At 40.7% G+C, this 18875-nt stretch overlaps 1 protein-coding gene and 1 non-coding gene across 7 annotated transcripts in view; both read right to left on the bottom strand.

The window, feature by feature from the left end:
* Nucleotides 1-18875, bottom strand: part of PUM1 (pumilio RNA binding family member 1) — a 191264-nt gene that overhangs the window by 25772 nt on the left and 146617 nt on the right. For all 6 annotated transcript variants that reach the window (XM_030217567.1, XM_030217569.1, XM_030217570.1 and 3 more), the window contains 3 exons: nt 13783-13912; nt 5363-5497; nt 820-957 (listed from right to left, as the gene is read on the bottom strand). In XM_030217567.1, coding sequence (XP_030073427.1) covers nt 820-957; nt 5363-5497; nt 13783-13912 — 403 coding nt within the window. The remainder of the gene's footprint in view (nt 1-819; nt 958-5362; nt 5498-13782; nt 13913-18875) is intronic.
* LOC115481279 lies at nt 18410-18494 on the bottom strand. The gene has a single exon (XR_003943935.1). It is a non-coding gene; the product is annotated as a small nucleolar RNA SNORD103/SNORD85 (small nucleolar RNA).

The following is an 18875-nucleotide window of genomic DNA, read 5'->3' as shown; positions in this document are numbered from 1 at the left end:
GCTTAAATGGCCAATCAGCACCGATAATTGGGCACTAAATTATTGGCGCTAATTGGCAATAACCAGAATTTACACATGCATCTTTATAGTTGCTATTCTAGAAAGATGAGCATTTAAACTATTCTGCATGGATCCAAAAGGAGAATGGCCATGGGCAGGTCAGAGGCGTTTCTACAATTTCCTTGCAGTGTTATAGAATTCACGGGACCCACGTCTAATTTACGCGCGTGGATTTACACTAGAGTTTGGTTGGTGTAAATCCTCTCGCCCAATCTGGAGTGTCAATTATAGAATAGCACTTAGTGCACATTTTTTTTGGCACCCAAATTTGGAAGCCATTTACAGAATTGAGTACAAAGTGTGTATTTATTGTTTGGGGCAGGGGAAGGGAGGAAGTGAAGTGGGCGAGTGTCATCAATCCATATGGAGCCACTCATCTCACATTAGTGGAAGAAGTATCGAGGACTAGAGCGGATGGAGCAATCAAAAGTCCCTGTTAGACGACTGAAGTGACACTGCTTGCCCTGTTGTTCTTAGAGAAAGTGGCGGGGGTGGCTAAAGGTTAGGACAATAGCATTTTGGGAAGAGAGAGTAAGTGTGTGTGTGTGTGTGGGGGGGGGGGGGGGGGGGGGTGGGGGGGGGGGGGAGTGCTTGAACAAAGGAAGTAGCCATGGAGAGAGTGAAATGATTAAGTCTAATAACTATCCCGTGTATTACTGTCTTAAAATTGGCAGCAGAAAAGGAGACAACCCTCCTAGCCCTGCCTGATAAAGAAAAGATGGAACAAGGTAACCTGAAGGCATGATTTTGTGAGCTTACCTGACCCTTAAAAGCATCAATGATGAACTGTAAAGACTGGGGCTGCACACACTCAATGCACTTCTGCACCACATGGTTCCCGTTCTGGTCCTTCACACACTTGAGCACATGACCGTCCAGTTCCCGCACCATCTCATTCTAGGCGGAGGAAGCGAGAGACACCAGGCACCATCAGAATCACATTTTTAGAAAACAAGCAGCAGAATCTCCACTAGGGAACAAATGAGCACAGGAGCTAAGCTGCTATGTCTTAGAAACAAGTAGCTGAAGAAAGTTATTTTCATGGCCTACACAAAGCTTCCTGTCAAGAGAAAGGACCAGAGGATTCGCAAAACTGTTGAACTTCACTATACTCTTTGCTAACTGGCTCCTCTTACACATGGCAGATAGTTTTATGAAAGGATGCCTTTGACAAAGTTGGAAAAAGGCAACATAAAACACCTGTGTGCTTTTATGAAAGAGGTGTCCAGACCCAATCCCTGTAGTGCCCAAATCCTCTCACATACAACTTTATTCCCGCTCCAAAGAGACTGCAAAAGTGCCATGTATTTGCATATTTTATAAAGTTATGCATCACAACTCCATCTCAACTCTGTCCAAACTACACAGCCAGAAACACTTAAGAGCGATCCTGTCAGTGTGTGTGGTAATTTAGCTGCACAATTTCATAAGAGCTCCTTTCTGTATGTGGAACATGCTTTGCAAGCAGAAAACTGTGCTATAAAATTACCCCATTTCCACATTTGGAGAGGTCCTCTGCTTTGATTCTCACTATAATAATATTCATCTGAGGCATTTCAAACTTACTAACCAACAGCGCATAAATACTCAAAGGCAAACAAAAATCAAACTACTTCTTATGAGAACTGTACTGCAGGTGAATAAACCAAGCTGTGTTTTTGGGTTCTGGTTTGCCAAGATACTGATGTGAAATATACATGGATGAACAACCTCCAGTGGCATGAGCCACTCATTAAATATATTGTTTTAAAGTGATTACTTTTGGAAATTTTTTTTTTATTCTGGTGCATTTGGAGACATCACCAAAGGGTACTACTAAACTATAAAATCTACTGGTAATATAAATACAATTTAGCATATACAAGATTGTTTTCTGTAGCTTGTAGACAGACAGTGCTTCAGTTTTTATCTTTACTTGCCTAGGATATATGGAAGAAACTGGATATAGATTTTAGATTTATTACTTACCTTTTCCAAATCTGAGCTCCAGGTAATGAATTACTGCCCTACCCAAACTGGCTTAATGTGAATGTGGTTGCAAGAAACCACAGAAAGGCAGTATATCAAATCCCATTCCCTTGTATCTAAAGCAATGGAAGGTGAAGTGACTTGAATAAAGGTCAAAAATGGTGTCAGTATTTGAACCCCAATTTCCATTTTTTACTGTACAATCATTTTGTTATACTGACCTTCAAACACTTTGTCAGAGAAATTTATGTTCAAATTGAAAAGAAAAGAAAAAGTAATCCCCCCCCCCAAAAAAAAAAAAACCTACAAAGAATGGAGGTCACAGCAGACAGCTCCCACCTTCACCAACCAGCTCTGTGACAGCAAGCAAAATAGGCCTTGAAGATAGAAAAGATTCTATGGTTCGCAACCTGCTGCTCTAACCACTAAGCTACTCCAACTCAGGAAAGGAGGTTAGATGGGTCCCTGCTTCCTTAGCTGGCACTGTCCATTCTTTCAGTATTCTCATAACAGCATGCTTTTTCCAGTCTTGTGCCTTCCCTAGACCCTAACCAGGGATGTAAAATTCCCAGGTGACCTGAAACATTGGCACAAAGAGCTAAACCATGGTGATGGGTCCAGATAAGACAGGAGTTGCTGTGGTGGACTCAAGCTCAGACCTGAAGAGAGGTAGAATTTCTGGGGCAGGGTTGGGTCTAAGATTAGCTGTTCTGTGGCCTAGAGCTGCTATGTACTTGCTCTGACAAGAAGAGGCTAAATAAAAAGGGAAAGTGGGAGAGTGGTAAAGAGAAAGATGTTTGGGGGAAGGAGGAGACGGAAACAAAATTAAGACACTCCTTTTTGGCAATATTGAGAGAAACAAATGTTTTGCCCTGTCTCCTAAAACTTTCAGCTGACACCCAAGTTTTCAAAATATTTTTCTACCTCCTTTATGAATCAATAAAGTCAACTATTCTCCTATCAAATAAGGGGGACTTCTCTTACATGTGTGATTTTTTTCATCTCTTTGCTGTTAAACACATGAATATCCAGCATATACTAATCTTATCCAGTCTCACTCATATACAGGCTCTCCTTTCTTTATCCTATCTCCACAGTGATGTTTTTCAAATTTTGCAAGACCACTGATTTCCTTGCACTTTCCTTTATGTCACTTTTCTGCACAGATATAGTTTAACTTTAGCTAGACCTATCTTTCCGTAATAAAAACAGTTATTTCTAAAAATAAATTCATAACTTACAGAAGTATTCCAGATCCTCTCCTGGAGGAACATCTAGCCAGTCAGGTTTCACCGCTACAATAAATATGCATGAGATACATTCCTCCCCGTGACCTCCACTCACTGGACAAATCTCTCATCGTCCCCCTTCTCCTCCACTGCTAACTCCAGGCTTCGTTCCTTTTCTTATGCCTGGAATAAACTTCCTGAGCCTGTACGTCTAGCTCCATCTCTACCTGTTTTCAAATCTATGCTGAAAACCCACCTTTTCACTACTGCTTTTGGCTCCTAGCCACTACTCATTTGCCTCCCCCCACCCTTGTTCCTTCTCACCCAGTACTTCCCTCGCCCTTAATTGTCTTGTCTGTCTGTGTTATTTTAGATTATAAGCTCTATTGAGCAGGGACTGTCTCTCTGTGTCAGGTGTTCAGCGCTGCGTGCGTCTGGTAGCGCTATACAAATGCTAATAATAACAACAGACTGAAGACAGTGTATGCAAATCTGTCTCATGCATATTTCTTAGGCCTCCAGGAATGGGTTGGGAAACAGCACAGATTTAAGCTCTAACAATATACTTGGCCCAATACCATACACTATCATTTACAGGAATGAGAAACTCTGAAATATACAGGGGCCCAGTACCGTGGTGTTGCAACATAACTAACATCTCTTGCATGTAAAGGCTGCAAATCACAGCGTAGCATTTCTCTTGTATATTTGTTAGAGATATCCTGAAAACCTGACCAGTTTGCAGCCCTTGAGGACGAACGTTTGAGACTCCTTGTGTAACACAGACCCATTACTTCAGCAGTTACTGGCTCAGGTGTACAAAGGTGAAGCACTATTTGCCAAAAGGTATTTTGAAATACCACCTGAAACACTGCTTTGCTTTTCAAAGCATTACCAATCTACAGATTTGATGGGATCTAGATGCAGAGAGACAGAGCAAACCTTTTAAGAGAGACTGAGACCTTCTATCAAAACTGCCTATGAGGAATCCAGATGCTTCCTAACTACAAACTCGGGTCTCTCTTTTGTTCCAATAAAGAAAAGTAGGTTAGACAGAAGATCGATCAAAAAAGGTCATCATATTTAACCACAGTTAGTTTCAATGGCTAGTGAGGATCAAGAGGAAGCCAAAGAAAAACCTTTGTCATAAGTACTATCATCCCAGAAAACTGCCTCCATGATGTCAAACTAACAACTATGTGTTGGTGAATGGCGACAAGAGTTTTATTTTTTATTTTTCACGTAACTGCATTAATTTTATTCTCTAATTCTTCTATACCGAGTGACTTCTTCATAATCTCTGCGTTTCTAGTAAGCTCTTTATTTAGCCAAGTATCTCAGCTGCCACCAAAGGTTCAAATTCTTTATTTCTAGGATTAGATGTAAGGAAGCTATATTTGTCCAACGAAACCAGGCAACTTATAAGAACTGATGTTTTATCCTCAAAGTGATTCCCCTGGAGAAATGCATTATTATTATTATTTTTTTTTTTACACACCGTAGTCATCAATGGAGAAAGTGTGTGTGCAAAAAGATTTATATTTTCTAAGTAGGTCATGCAACTTGGTCTTTTAACAGGCACAATGGTCTATAAAAATAATATAAAAACTAATAAGGCCTAGATTAAATAACATCCAGAGCAGTTTGTCCAGAAACAACTTCAGTATTTGTTAGACATTACTGCCATCCTTAATAAATAAAACTACTGATAAGGGGAAGGGGATGGGACTTGATATTCCGTCCTTCCGTGCTTACAATCAAAAGCGGTTTACATATTATATACAGTTACTTATTTAAACCCACTAAATAAAGCCCACCATTTTAAACATACTCAGAAATCAAACTGGTCCTCTTGAACTAAGTAGTTTTGTAAAAAACTAAGATCAGACCTGCCATTTCTAGCAGATTGTTTAACTGGTTAAAATAACTGCTTCAACGTATTGGGGCAATGTATTGTAAAAGGCTTCAGAGGCCTGAGATCAGCTCTTAGCACTTTGCATTACACCTGCAGTCTTTTCTTTTGCTGGAAAGTCACTATGCAAAGAGTCTACATGCCCAATTTTGAAAAGCAAATATCAATGAAAAGAATTATATAGACAACTTACGATGACCTGCTGGTCTGGAGGAATAAACTCAAGGGCCTTCTGGATAACCCTACAGCCATACATCTGCAAAGCCAGAGATAAAACATGACCACGTATACGCTCTGCCAAGGCCAGTTTCTGTTCCAGGCTGCCAAACTGGAAGAAAAGGGTAGATATTAGCAAAATATAAACAAAACCTTCATCTGTATAACAATAAGGCAGGAACAAGATCATCCCACACTGTGCGACACACTAAAGCACATACCAGAGAACTGCTATTCAATATATTGAATGTTTTTACTCTACATCAAACATCAGGGTTCACAGAACTTACAGCAAACATTAAAAGGTACATTCTACAAGACGACTAATGTCAGGTGCCAAATACGCACTTGCGCATATCACTGGCGCCAATAATAGGAACTTATGCACATTAGTGCTAGGCGCTATTCTATAAAGTATGCACCATATTCGTTTAGCATGTATCTGGCAAGGGGGGCGTAGATGTGGGTGCCAGCATAAGTATGTAGCCACATGATATGTGCAACTTACAGAATAAGTAATCAGTTGCGAACTTAGGTGCACCTACTTACACCAGCTTTGGACCTGCCATAAGAGGGTGTGCCACAGTTTCAGCGCCAATGAGCCTTTAATGGCTTAGGTGCACCTAAGTGCCATTATAGAACTGTAGCTAAACGCGCCCCATTGCGGCACCTACATCAAGTCATCCAATTATAGAACTGGCCCATAAGTATGTAAAGTTTCACAGAACTAAATATTAAAGGGGGTAGTTGAGAATGGAAAGTTCATTGCACCCTTAGCTCAGACGCTGGCTGAAGCCTGAGGGAGGAGAGGAGTGAACAGTCAACTCCTTAACACCTCAAACTCTCATTTTTGAAACAAGTACAGAAAATACAAGCAACCTCTCACTGGTAGAAATGTGTCTGCAGGAAATCTGTGTGGCTTGCATACTCTTAGGGCCCTGCCTAGCATGCCATATTTTGACATAAAAGTATAAAGCCAAGTTACTTTCTTGCAATAGGTGGGTGTTGTCTCAGCACAGGAAAGCTTCTCCAGCAGCTTTTGAGAAGCCTACCATGTATACATGTCATTTCATGCCTGCCACTGCTGTGCAGAGACTACTAAAATGTAACTCCTTGGGAGGTGGACTGGTACAGGAAGATTTGTATCCTGCTGTTCATGGGGAAAGCAAAGTTGCTTACCAGTTAACAGGGGTTTGCAGAAGACAGCAAGGGACGCCACATTCTATGGTTATGCCACACTGACGTTGCCTGTGCTCTAAGCTTAGAGAAATTTTTTGACTTCTCTAAACTTGTGCAGTGGGGTTCCCATGCTGCCACACTGCCCCTCCTCCCCTCAGTCTACTCCAAAATTTCAGCTATGATGTTTTGAAGTACTACGTGATGAACACCTGTTTTTTTTTTTTGTTTGTTTTGTTTGGGGTAGGAGGGAAGGTGAATGTGGCTGCATTTCCCTGCTGTCTACAGAGAACCCTTGTTAAGGGGAGGGGAGAATGGAATAAGATTCTAATTCTCAAAGAGGGTCTGAAGGATAAATTGGCCAAGACTACTGCTGCTTCAAAGTCCTTTTCCAGACAGTAAGGAAATCTGAATGTATGGACAAAAGTGTATGGCTGACCTCAAATGGGCTACTGAGGAAGCCATAGCCTAATGGCGCTAAGAGTCAAGCCTGGGTTTAGGGTCCACTCCAAATAGATGGCTAAAACACATTTGCAATCCAATGTGTGCAATGTGCTTTCAAATATATGGGCATGTATACTGTTGTAATATCATCTATCTCCCTGGGTTTCTTCTTCACAAATTGTTACCATTCAGACCTTTATTTCAGCTGTAAAGTACTCTGGTTTGTACACCAGCATGATGTCACAATACCTTGAGCAAATTGTGATATATCAAATGTCAAATAAAGTGAGGCTGAGGGAAAAATATTGGCAGCATGACTAATTAAGATGGAAAACCAACACTAGCTTAGGAAAGAAGTTTGAAAGGGTGCAGAGAATGGCCCTAAAGTTTAGGATAAGATGGATCACTTACTCACGTACTAGAGCCTAGAGCTCACTTATTCCGCTTTAGAGGCGGACAAACTACTTTTTTCAGTTTGGGTCAAAAACAAAAAACAGCCAAAGCTGAAACCAAAAATTCACTTTTGGTTGTGTGAATGTGAACCAGTGAGAGATGCTTGGGATTGTCAGAGCTTGCAGTCTGCATCCTCTCTGCTAAACCCAAGGTATCAAAGCCAGAATGCAATAATGTAAATAATGAAAGACCGTATTTTACCTCCAAGCAAAATAGCCTCCACACACATGGACTGCAGCTAATGAAAACTGACACTAAAAGCAATGGTGCTGTTACAGTGACTGACTCTGTACCACACTCAGTGTGCCAGCTGACATCACAACTCCACAGAGAGGCTAATTCCCAAATTTACAAACTAGGGGGGTCCTTTTACTAAGGTGTGCCAACAGATTTAGTGTGCACCAAATGATAAGCGTCTTATGTAGTGCATGTTAATCAGTAGCACTCGCTAAATTCTTTAGTGCATCTTAGAAAAAAGGACCCCTTAAACTCCTGGAAAATATTGTATAAAAGCATTTATTTGGAGCACTCTGTTTACATACAAACTATTGTGCAAGATCTCTGGCTCACTATTCCCAGTACTAGGAGTTACATTTTGGAACTCTTTACCTATTACCATTAGAACAGACAATGCTACTAGCAGCTGGAAGAGGTTAAAATCCTCTCTTCCCAAAAAAAGTTCCATAAAAATCTATGACTACTTTTGTTTCCTCAAATCTTCCATAAGACTATCCTATAACACTCTATAACAGTCGTCCTCCTGCCTCAACTACACCTCTAGACTACTAGAGATTGTAAGATAGGTTGGGGGGGGGGTCCTATGGGTGGGGGAGGGAGGGACAACTCCTGTTCAAGGTGGAGGGGAGGAGACAAATCTGACAAAATATACATTTTTTTTAGCTTCCAACAACATGGTCAAAAATTAAGATAACCTTTTAGTTAAAACAGAAAAATTATTCTGGACTGGTTTTGGCACCATAAAAAAATGAAATTCGGTTGGCCTCTGTTATTCTTGTTGAATTCACCACCACCAAACAAACAACTTTCCAGGTCAGGTACTGAAGTTCACAGGTGTCTAGTAGCTCGAAAGGCACTTTTATGAACTGGGTTAAAACATTAACATCCTATGGACACTGGAGGCAGCCTGATGGCATAAAACTAAAGAATGTACACAGATCTGTTTACCTTCTATATGGTGGCGATACTCACCAATTGAACTAAGGTGTACTCTTGATTTTCAAACCTGACTCAGGTGAATGTAGAAGATATTTAAGTAGCTTTAGTGTAGGACTGAAGAAGGGAAATCTAGGGCTTTTCTGTCATAGCAGACAAACCTGTTCCATTTACTTCCAACGGAGTGTCTCCTGGAAGCCAAAATTGCTTGTGATACACTGTCAGGCAGATTCGGGGAAGCCAAGACTACACTCTCAACATGCAAGCTGTGAAGGCAAGGCTCGATGCTGGGATGCTACAATCAGAAATGGAGAATTCTCCAATTTATGGGTCTTTTTACTAAGTTCTAGAAGGGAGAACCACACGTGTCTCAGCCAAAAGGAAGCTATGAGAATCATGATTCCTCCGTCCCATCTGAGTTTCAGGAGTCTTCACTATTAGGGGTACTGGAGGATACATGTACATAAGATCCTCTTCCCAATCCAGTACAAGGCATCAGAGGTGAGCTTGCTGTGTATTTGTATTCTAGACACAAGAAGAGATTCCTTTATGTTCTGAGTGGCAAACAGATCTATCAAGGGTGTGCTCCAATTTTTAAAAAAATCATCCAAGCTACACCTGAGTCCAGGGACCACTTGCACGGTTGAAGTACGTGACTTGTTTGTTTGTCAGGGCACTGTTCCTTCCTGGTAGGTACATGGTTTTGAGGGTCATCCTGTGAGAGACAGCACAGTTCTACACTCTGATAGTAGTTTCACAAAAGCAAGAAGTAGGATCCTGTTCCTCCCCACTTGCTTATAAAATGCACTGCAATCTGAATTGTTGGTCTGTAATAGTAAAATGTTGCTGGCTAACCGATCTCTGAAAGCCTAAGTGTTTCAGACTACTCTCAATTCCAGGAAAGTTCCTTGAATATGGAGTCTATCTACAAGGGCTCCAAAGGCAATTTGGATGCATCTGTTTTGAGCATTATTTAGAATGATGGAATTTGGAAATGGGATGCCCTTTGCCAAATTGGAGTGAATCATCCACCAGATCAGGCTGGGAGGAGTTACTGACATACATATCTCGCACACTGAGTGGCCTCCAAGGTCAACAAAGCTCATCTCATTTTGAGATATGCTAAAGGAGTCACATGCACCATTAAAGCCATGTAGCCCAACTTCCTCAATATGACCCTTGCTGATGTTTGCCAATTCTCTTGAATTTCATCCAGAGTGGTGATCCTTTCCCGTGGAAGAAAAGCCTTTGCCCTAAGTTGTGTGTCTAGCAGATTGTCTGTGAATTCAAATATAGTTGACAAGCCTTACAGAGACTTGGGATAGTTTGTGACACAACCTAGCAATTCGGTGGAGGTGCTCACCAATCTGAGCTACTTCCTGATATGCACTTAGGATTAGACAATCGTACAGATAGGGAAATATGCACACTCAGTCTAAACAGAAGTTGCTTCTCTATTATGAGCTTGAGATACATCCCAATCGAAGGACGTATTGTTATTTGGACAAAAGCATTCTTCAAGTCCAGAGAACATAATCAATCTCCTTTTTTCAGGCAGAGAATGAGGATACTCAGGAAAACCATCTGAACTTTTTCTAAATGACATATTTGTTCAGGGCCCTTAGATCTAGGATGACATGATATCTCCCCCACCTTCTTTATGAACAGGAAATATTTGGAGTAAAATCCCTTCCCTCTTTTCCATGACGGTACAAGAAATGGAGAACACAATTTTACAATCTGTTATTTATGGTTTCCATTTTTTAAAATCTTCTCTTTCCTCTCAGGAATGTACACATTAGGTCTGTCCTTTTATGATTTATTTCTTTAAATATCCTTGTTTTAACTGAACATCACCTTGACCCATTAAGGCAGGGTGGAATATCAAATTTTAGTAAACTGTTAAACTGTACAACCACCTCTAAAAGGGAAGAGAGCTCCTTGAGTATCAGCGTGGACAGGTTTGACCATGATGCTCTCAGTGGACAAGTTGGTGGGATGTTGAGTAGATGGAGACAGTATTCTTTAGCAACCAACAGTCAGAGGTTATAAGGGGCCAGCAGTCTGTAAATTCTATTGGAAGTCCGTCTGGCACAGGTACTGGAACATTGGCTTTTTTTCTTGTGGAGGTGGTCAAAACCCCAGTTCCTAGCTTTTGACTACATTGTTGATTGGGATTTCTTGGCCCTCTGTCGTCTTGGATGAGAATGAGAGCCCCATTGTGTTTGGGAATATCAGGAAGGAGGAGGTTATATCTCCTGCAAGAAAGGGAGGCTAGCTCAGAAGTGAACATGGAGAGGAATTTAATGGTATCCTTGTACTATTTAAGTAAGAAACAGCCACCTTAACCTTATCCCTGAAGAAATGTTTCTCCATGGTATGCACGCAGAACATGTCTATAAACTTTTCTTGTATATCATACCTCAGGTCTGAAGCCCAGAGACATGAAAGTCTCTGTCTGAGTGTCTATAAAATTCACAGAAGATCCTGATGTCTCAGAAACATAAGTTGCTTGGACCATATGCTTTCCACACTTTCCTTATGACCACTAGTGAACAGAATTGCACGGCTTCTCGAGTGCCTGCTCACACTCCATCTTGTAAATTTTTTCATGTATATGGCCTCAAAAAGGTAGTAAGAAGATATGCAGGAAGTTAGCATAGCATTCTAAAAGAACCTTCTCCCAAAAAGATTCCACTGTCCAAGTCGCTGCCTGGGAGCAACAAAGAGTGCAACTCGGCGTAATTGCCCCTTAATCTCACCACCATGGAAGCTGTTACATCTCAAATCCAGAAGCCTTTTGCACTCTGTACACAGAGGCGTATTTGCCCCTTAATCTCACCACCATGGAAGCTGTTACATCTCAATTCCAGAAGTCTTTTGCACTCTGTACACAGAACCAACCTTCTTATTTATAGACTGAACAGAAAGGGGGTGGGGATGTCATCCACATTCTCCTCTGTATATCCTTGAGGATTCTGTTAGCAACCACTGTCACAGCTTCCTTGGATGGGTCGAGGAATTGGAGGATGTCCATTGTTTCTCCTCTGTATCTAATTTAAATTAAATGTTTTCTGCCATTTCCCTCATTAAATCTATGAATAAAAGTTCCTCGGGTGAAGACTCTCTTCATGTGGTAGACATGGATCTGATGGTAAACTAGTCGAACCCTCCTCTTCAGAGAAACTTTCTGGCTCAAAATCCTAGACATGCTTAATCTCAGACCCAGAGAAATACTTTAGAACAGGGGTTCTCAACCAGTGTGTCAGAACACACTGGTCTGTCACCAAGAGCTGGAAGGTGTGTAACCAAAAACCTCACAGCACACTTATGCTTTCCTTAACAATGTATGTGGCAGGTTGGGGAGTGCTGAGAACTACGAAGTCAGGTACTTGAAGTCTCCATAACTAGTCCTTACTTGTCACCAACCCCAACTAGAAATGTTGTAGAGGCCATGTGGCCCAACCACTCTCCTCCACCATCACCATTGTGTTTGTATGTTTCTTCTGCATCATTGTTAGGAACAATGAAATGATACACACGGCTTATTTCTTTATTCAGATAATTATAGTGTTTAGTGAGTCGTACATGCGAATGTTGTTAGGTATGCCACAATAGAAGTTTCAGAATCACTCTAGAAGAGATGATTGACCGGGTCTCTGCCTATGAGAGCGTCAACACCCCGATGACCTCTGATGTTTTAGTGAAGCTTCCACCCCTGATACACCAGAAATGAACATCACTGCAGCAGACTTCAAATCTGAGATCCTTCAAGACCTTGGTGAAGTGTATCTCCTCCAGTCTGTGGGTTTCAAGGACCAGCTGGCTTTTTCAATGTATTGACAGATGTCGAAGTTACAATGCTGCATGTGCAAACATTTCTGCTGCTAACTAAACTTCCTCATGAGCTACTCCTCAAAGGTTGCCAATTTTAAAAGCATGGAGGAACAAAAGGAGAAATCACATTCTCCTAAGTCACTTGGGGTGTAAAGGCTTGTCTCGGGTCCCTGGAAGCTATCACATTTCATCCTGGACGGAGGAGGATGAGTGGTCCTCTTGGTGGGAACTCATCCAGGACACCATGATCTTAGTGTTATCAACATACTGAAAGTCGTATCCTGGCCTCTGCCTAGTGTGCAACACTTGGGCCCTCAATGATGAAGATGAGAACAAATCTCTCCTCTTTTACAGGTGGATGTACAATCCTGTTGGCCTCTATCAATACTCAATGATGAGGGTGATCAATGCACTCTCAATGTCAATGCATCTCCACAGTCCTTTGCAGTTGTACATAAAACTACAATGAGAAGGTTCATAGTCTGGCCCTAGGCACGGCAAGGTCTGCTAGGAGCTTAACTTTGGGATGTATCATAAAATAGCTGCAGCAAAATCAAACAACTTAAAAGTGAAAACTTGCACCCATTAAGGAAGTCCTTGGCACTATAAGTAGGCCTGACAGGGTAGTCACGAAAAAAAAAAATTGTGAAACAGCTGAAACCCCATCTAAGGAAATGAGGACACCAGGAACCTGAATAAGAGCAAGAGGATATAAAATAAACTCACTAAATTAAAAAAAAAATGCATCTTAAAAGGGAGCAATGGTGACACATCGATCGACCTGCAGAAATATGAAAACTGAGGCAGTCCCTGCTAAACAGTAGCAGATGGGTGTGACACACATGCACGATAGGCTTCTCTAAAAGTCCTGGATTCATCTAAGCTGCAGTATCTTCTCATGTTGGGCTCTAATGGTGACATCATCCATCGGTAAGGATTTGCCTTCCTGCTTGGATGCAGAGATTCTGTGTTCCTATCAGACATATGCATTTCCCTAAGAGCAGTGCATCTATCCAACTGCACACTCTGTAATTGTCCATAATATTTATATTAGATTTCGCTCTCGGGAGTTTTTTTCCCACTGAAATGCTCAGTGCTGATGGCCCAGCCTGCTCCTTCCAGCACATGCTGTTTGTTTACCCTTCAAAAAACAAAACACTGGAGTCAACATGTGTAAGAGATGTACACAATTATCAAAGGTTTGATAATTTATAGAAAAAGGGCTGTGGCCAATTAGGCTTATGCTTCTGTTGACTCTACTGCACATACATTCCCACATTTAGATTAATTCTGGAATCTAGACTGAACACATACCTCAAAGAATTTCTGGATGACATAATTTCCAAATACATCCACCATTAGTTGGTACGCTGCCTGTAAAATTTCATTGAATACAAGCTGACGCTCAGCAGGGGTAGCACGTTCTAGTTTCAGCTGAATAAACCTATTAAGAAAAATGCACACCCTCTAGTTGATAGAAGCAATTGATAAACAATTAAATACAATACTTAAAATTCATGATTCTATATGGTAACAAGCAGTTAAGTTTTGCTTTGCTTAACAACAAAAGTACAGTGTTTTAATGAAATTTGTCAAACCAGAACAAAAACACACACATTCATAGCTGTATACTCATATATCAAAAAAAAACTGCCCAATCAGTAAATCATCAACCACTGAGAAAAATCAGGTATGGCACATGAGTACAAATGCATACTGCCAAACAAATGCCAGGTATTTTACAAAGCCTGCCTGAATCAACAGTGATTAAAAATCAGGAATTTTCTTATTGCCTATTACTGCTCCATTAGTTAGTACACAGACCATGGTAATGCAAAACAAGTTACAGTGTGACAGAATGGCACGTACTAGGGACTGGGTGGACAAGTAGGATCTGTGTTGTGCGACTGGTAGTATGTTTTATGAAATTAAGAAATGAATTACCTACACTAACATTCTAGGTGGGAGAACAAAGGACTAATACATACGGTGTGCTGGTAGATTTTTAACAACAGGCTCTCTCCCCGGTCCACCTCTGCACCCCCCCCCCCCCCCCACACACACACAAATTGCAGAGCTGGCTATACCCAGGGAGAGAGCCAGGGGGGGGGGGGGGGGGGGGGTCATGCATTACTAATGCCATAAATAAGTAAATAGTCAGAAACTCTGAACATTGACAACCTGATTCCCATAACGTAACGTATTATAAAGAATGCATTACTTTCAAAATCTGCACCATGGTCCACAAGATTATCTATGGAGAAGCCCTGGGTTATATGATTGACCTGACAGACCTGCCAACCAGAAACACAATTAGAACATCACGAACATACCTAAATCTTCACCACCCTAGCTGCAAAGGACTCAAGTACAAATCAATTTACGGATCCAGTTTCTCCTATTTAAGCACGCAACTATGGAATGCATTACCAAAGGCCATAAAAACAACCCAAGACCTCAACTTCCGGAAATCACTAAAGACCGTTTTGTTTGAAAAGGCATACCCTACGGATCCAACTTAAGTGTCGAACTCAGCTACACAACAAAACCATAACTTGCAACGAACATTATTTAACTGTTCTTCTCTTGATTTTCTAATGTGCCTGTAACGCATATATCTCATTTCTCTATAATATCGCTCTGTATTTGTTTCATCATCGGAGGTGACCAATGCCTCACGGTACTATGTAAGCCACACTGAGCCTGCAAATAGGTGGGAAAATGTGGGGTACAAATGCAACAAATAAATAAACATGTCTGTTTTAGAAGCCCATTACCAGAAGAAAAAAAAAATCTCTGCACCAATAACAGGGTTAAATGTCATAAATAAGTAACTAAATAGATAGAAACTGAATGTTGAGCACCCGATCTTTATAATATGACATCTGTTTTAATGGCCCTTTATCAGGAGAAAAAAGATCTCTGCACAAATATAATACATGCCAGGGTGTCCCTATAATCAGCCCCTCTAAATGACACACTGATTATGATTTAACAGATTACTACTCTATGAAAAGTTATTCCATTACTATACTTCCTCTGACCTCTGTGCACATCTGTATGCTGTAAAAACTGGCATGTTTGAAAATATAAGCGAGATTGAATTAAAATGCTACCAACAATAAAGAACGACAACATGGATGCAGCACCTGATTTCTTATAACATGATATCTTGTTTTAGTGGCCCTTTACACAAACAGCCAGTCCCACAGCAGGGGTGGAGATCCACTGAAACCTGACAATCAGAATTTAAAAAATGCTGGGATCCAAGATGGCTGCCTGACCAGACGTGTGTGCGAGAGCTCCAGAAGTTTTCCGCTGAGGGCTGGCGATACGGAGCGCTCCCCGGGAGTAATGGGGAAGAGAAAAGGCAAAACTGTGGCTCCTACCTCCTCGAGCGCAGTTAAGGTGCCCACCATGTCGCAACCCACGCTGGAAAGCTATGGAATCCGCCCACCGGGAACGGCGGTTCAAGCTTCTAGAAGCTCCACAACGCCATCTTTGGAGCACAGTACAGAGGGAGCTATATTGAGCCCCCTAGCCGGTTTGACCCCTCCGCAACCTGGAAGGATTAGCAGAGCTGAGAGAGGGCCGTATGAGGGAGCGTCCGGAGTTGGTGACTTTCCGACGGCTGTGGGAGGACCAGCCCTCGCCTCTACCCCAGGTACTATAACAACAGAAGGGGGTTACTTACCTCTAGGAATAATCCATGGAGAGTTTTCTCCTAGGTTAGGAAGAGGTTCGTTAAAACCGGAAAAAGTCACTATGGACACTCTCTGGGAGGCTATCCAAGGGGTAAACACGTCTCTACAGCAGATATTTAATTATGCTCAAACTGAAGTAAGTCAAATAAAATCTACTAATGCACAGATATCCACTAAGGTTGAAACTCATACTGCCAAATTGGAAACTTTTGATTCTGAGTTAAAATCTTTACAAACTACAGTGGTGTCTGTAATCAAGGAAAATAAAATCCAGGCACAGAAATTGGAATATACTGAAAATCAGCTTAGAAGGAACAATCTTAGGTTTTTGAACTTTCCATTTTCTTCATTTATTTCAGCTATTGAACTTTTGAAAAAATATTTCCAGGAGATTCTAGATATTCCGTTAGAAAGTCACCCTCCTGTGACTAGAACACAATATCATAAAAAATTCATGCGATCAACAAATGGAATACCAGAACCTCCGCAAGAATTGAATTTAACTGATTTTCTTGAAAGATCTGAAATTTCAGATTGAGCAACATTACTTTTGGCCTGGAGTCGGATAAAAATTTGATATTGCGTACTTATTTCCGAAAAACGAATGCTATCGTATCTTTATGGGAGCTAAAATTCAGATCTTCCCAGATCTAGCTAGAGAGACTCAAGCCAGGAGGAAGGAACTGATGGTTTTTAAACCAAAATTCTTTCACTTGGGGGAACTTTTGTTGTTAAAGTTCCTTGTAAGTGTATGATTTCTCTACAAGGAGTTCATTAGCTTTTTTCTTGTCCCAAAAGATTACAAGAATTTATTACTGCTAGAGAGAATGTGAGGGATACCCCTGAAATGGTATCTTCCAGTTAATGTACTGTCTAGGCTGCATGATCCTAAAATCCTTCTGGTCAATTTGAATTATTAATATAATTTTTATTTCTGCTATGTACTTGATACTTGGATTTATTATTCTTGGATCCCTCTATTGTGGACAAAAATATATATTTGAATTTTTTTCCTTTTTACTGTGTTATATTGAATGTTGTGAATTTCCAAAGCATTTTGATGTAATATCATCTCTATGTAATTAAGTGAAAATCAATAAAAGAGTAAATATTTTAAAAAATGCTGTTCGGTGTAGCTTTCCTACCAACACATCTATGCCATTATAATATGCACATTGTACTTTCTTTGCTTTAAGTCTTCTTCTGAGACCACCACATTAATGTCTGCTTAATTTCCTGAGATTGAAGACCAAACCTGCTCTCCAAACATAAATCTTGCTGCCTTAGTTTGGCTCACTGGTTTACAAAACATAAATCATTAATTCATAACTTCACAACTTGGTTCTCCTTACCGGTGTCTCTAGCTACAGGTAAACTCAACCACTCAATGCATGAAGATGCTGCTGGAAAGAATTGCTCCCCCCTCCCTTAATTGCCACTGCCACAGTCAAACTTCTCCATATCGTGGGGAAAAAAACATTTCAAGCCTAAGTGGTAAACCCAATAGTTGACGTAAGACTGGTACCAGGCAGACTTCTATGGTCTGTGTCCCAATTATGGTTAGCTAGGTCTGGGTGGAATGGAGCAGGCTTCAACAGCAACTTCAGTAGCTGAAAATTAAGCCAGCGTTAAGCAGACTTCCTCGTTATTTTCAGTCTGTTCCCTGAAAATGGCTAGGACAGCTCAAGATCAAGTATGTATATGTTATATCATATCACATATTAGGAGTGTATATTGTTGAACAGACTGGATGGACCATGCAGGTCTTTATGTTACTAAGAAGCGTATTTTCAAAGCACTTAGACTTACAAAGTTACATATTAACCCATGGAACTTTTAAGTCTAAGTGCTTTGAAAATGAGCCCCTATGTAAACAGGCCTATGCTGAAAGAGAGCATGAAAACATGTCTCAGCCCTATTAAGACCAACAGCAAGTGCAAGAGCAGCAGTGGGTGCTATAATTTTGCAGGTCCCCCAAATCCTTGATACAAAACTGAAGTAGGAGGGGCATACCTTTACAAGTACAGATCCGGGGGGGGGGGGGGGGGGGGGGGGGGGGGGGGCAGGGAGGAAAGAGAATATGGAACCAATATTTATGTGAAGATAAAACAGAGATCATGACATTAGGATGTATACCATTAAAATAAGAGGAAAAAAAATAAACGGTAATGTTATAATGCATCATAGAAAGACAACAGCTGCTTTCTTGGGTTAATTGATGACATGTGTTCTCAAAGTCTGGCTCAGTAATTCTGAGTACATAAAGAGTTCTCATTAGCGAACAGTGTTCTCAGTGAGGGCAAGTGTTTCATCATCGCCAGACTTCAAAGAACTTTTTATTTACAGCTAAACTTACAGATATTTAACTTGTGGCTTTAGTTCCAACTCTCCTTAAAACTTCTGGAAATAGAGCTCAAAGACCACACAATACACACCAAGGGCTAGCATTGTTAATGTGTATAATTAAAGAATAGGTTCCACTGCATAAAATGGAACCTGAAGTAAATAGAATGGTTTAATGCAGTACTGCAATTTAGTAAATCAAGACTTAAAAGGATTTTTATATCAGCTAGTGCTGGAAGTAAAAGACAACCATCTGCTCCTCATTTTTTTTAAATAAATATTTTTAAACATACATTTTACTGAGTGAGTAATAAACTTTACAGCTTAATCTATCATTGATGATAAATAGTTGAATCTTTA

Source organism: Microcaecilia unicolor, chromosome 11 (assembly GCF_901765095.1).
Source record: "Microcaecilia unicolor chromosome 11, aMicUni1.1, whole genome shotgun sequence".
NCBI classification, from domain to species: domain Eukaryota; kingdom Metazoa; phylum Chordata; class Amphibia; order Gymnophiona; family Siphonopidae; genus Microcaecilia; species Microcaecilia unicolor.
The sequence above is the reverse complement of the archived record's forward strand: the minus strand, read 5'-3'. Positions and strand labels throughout refer to the sequence as shown.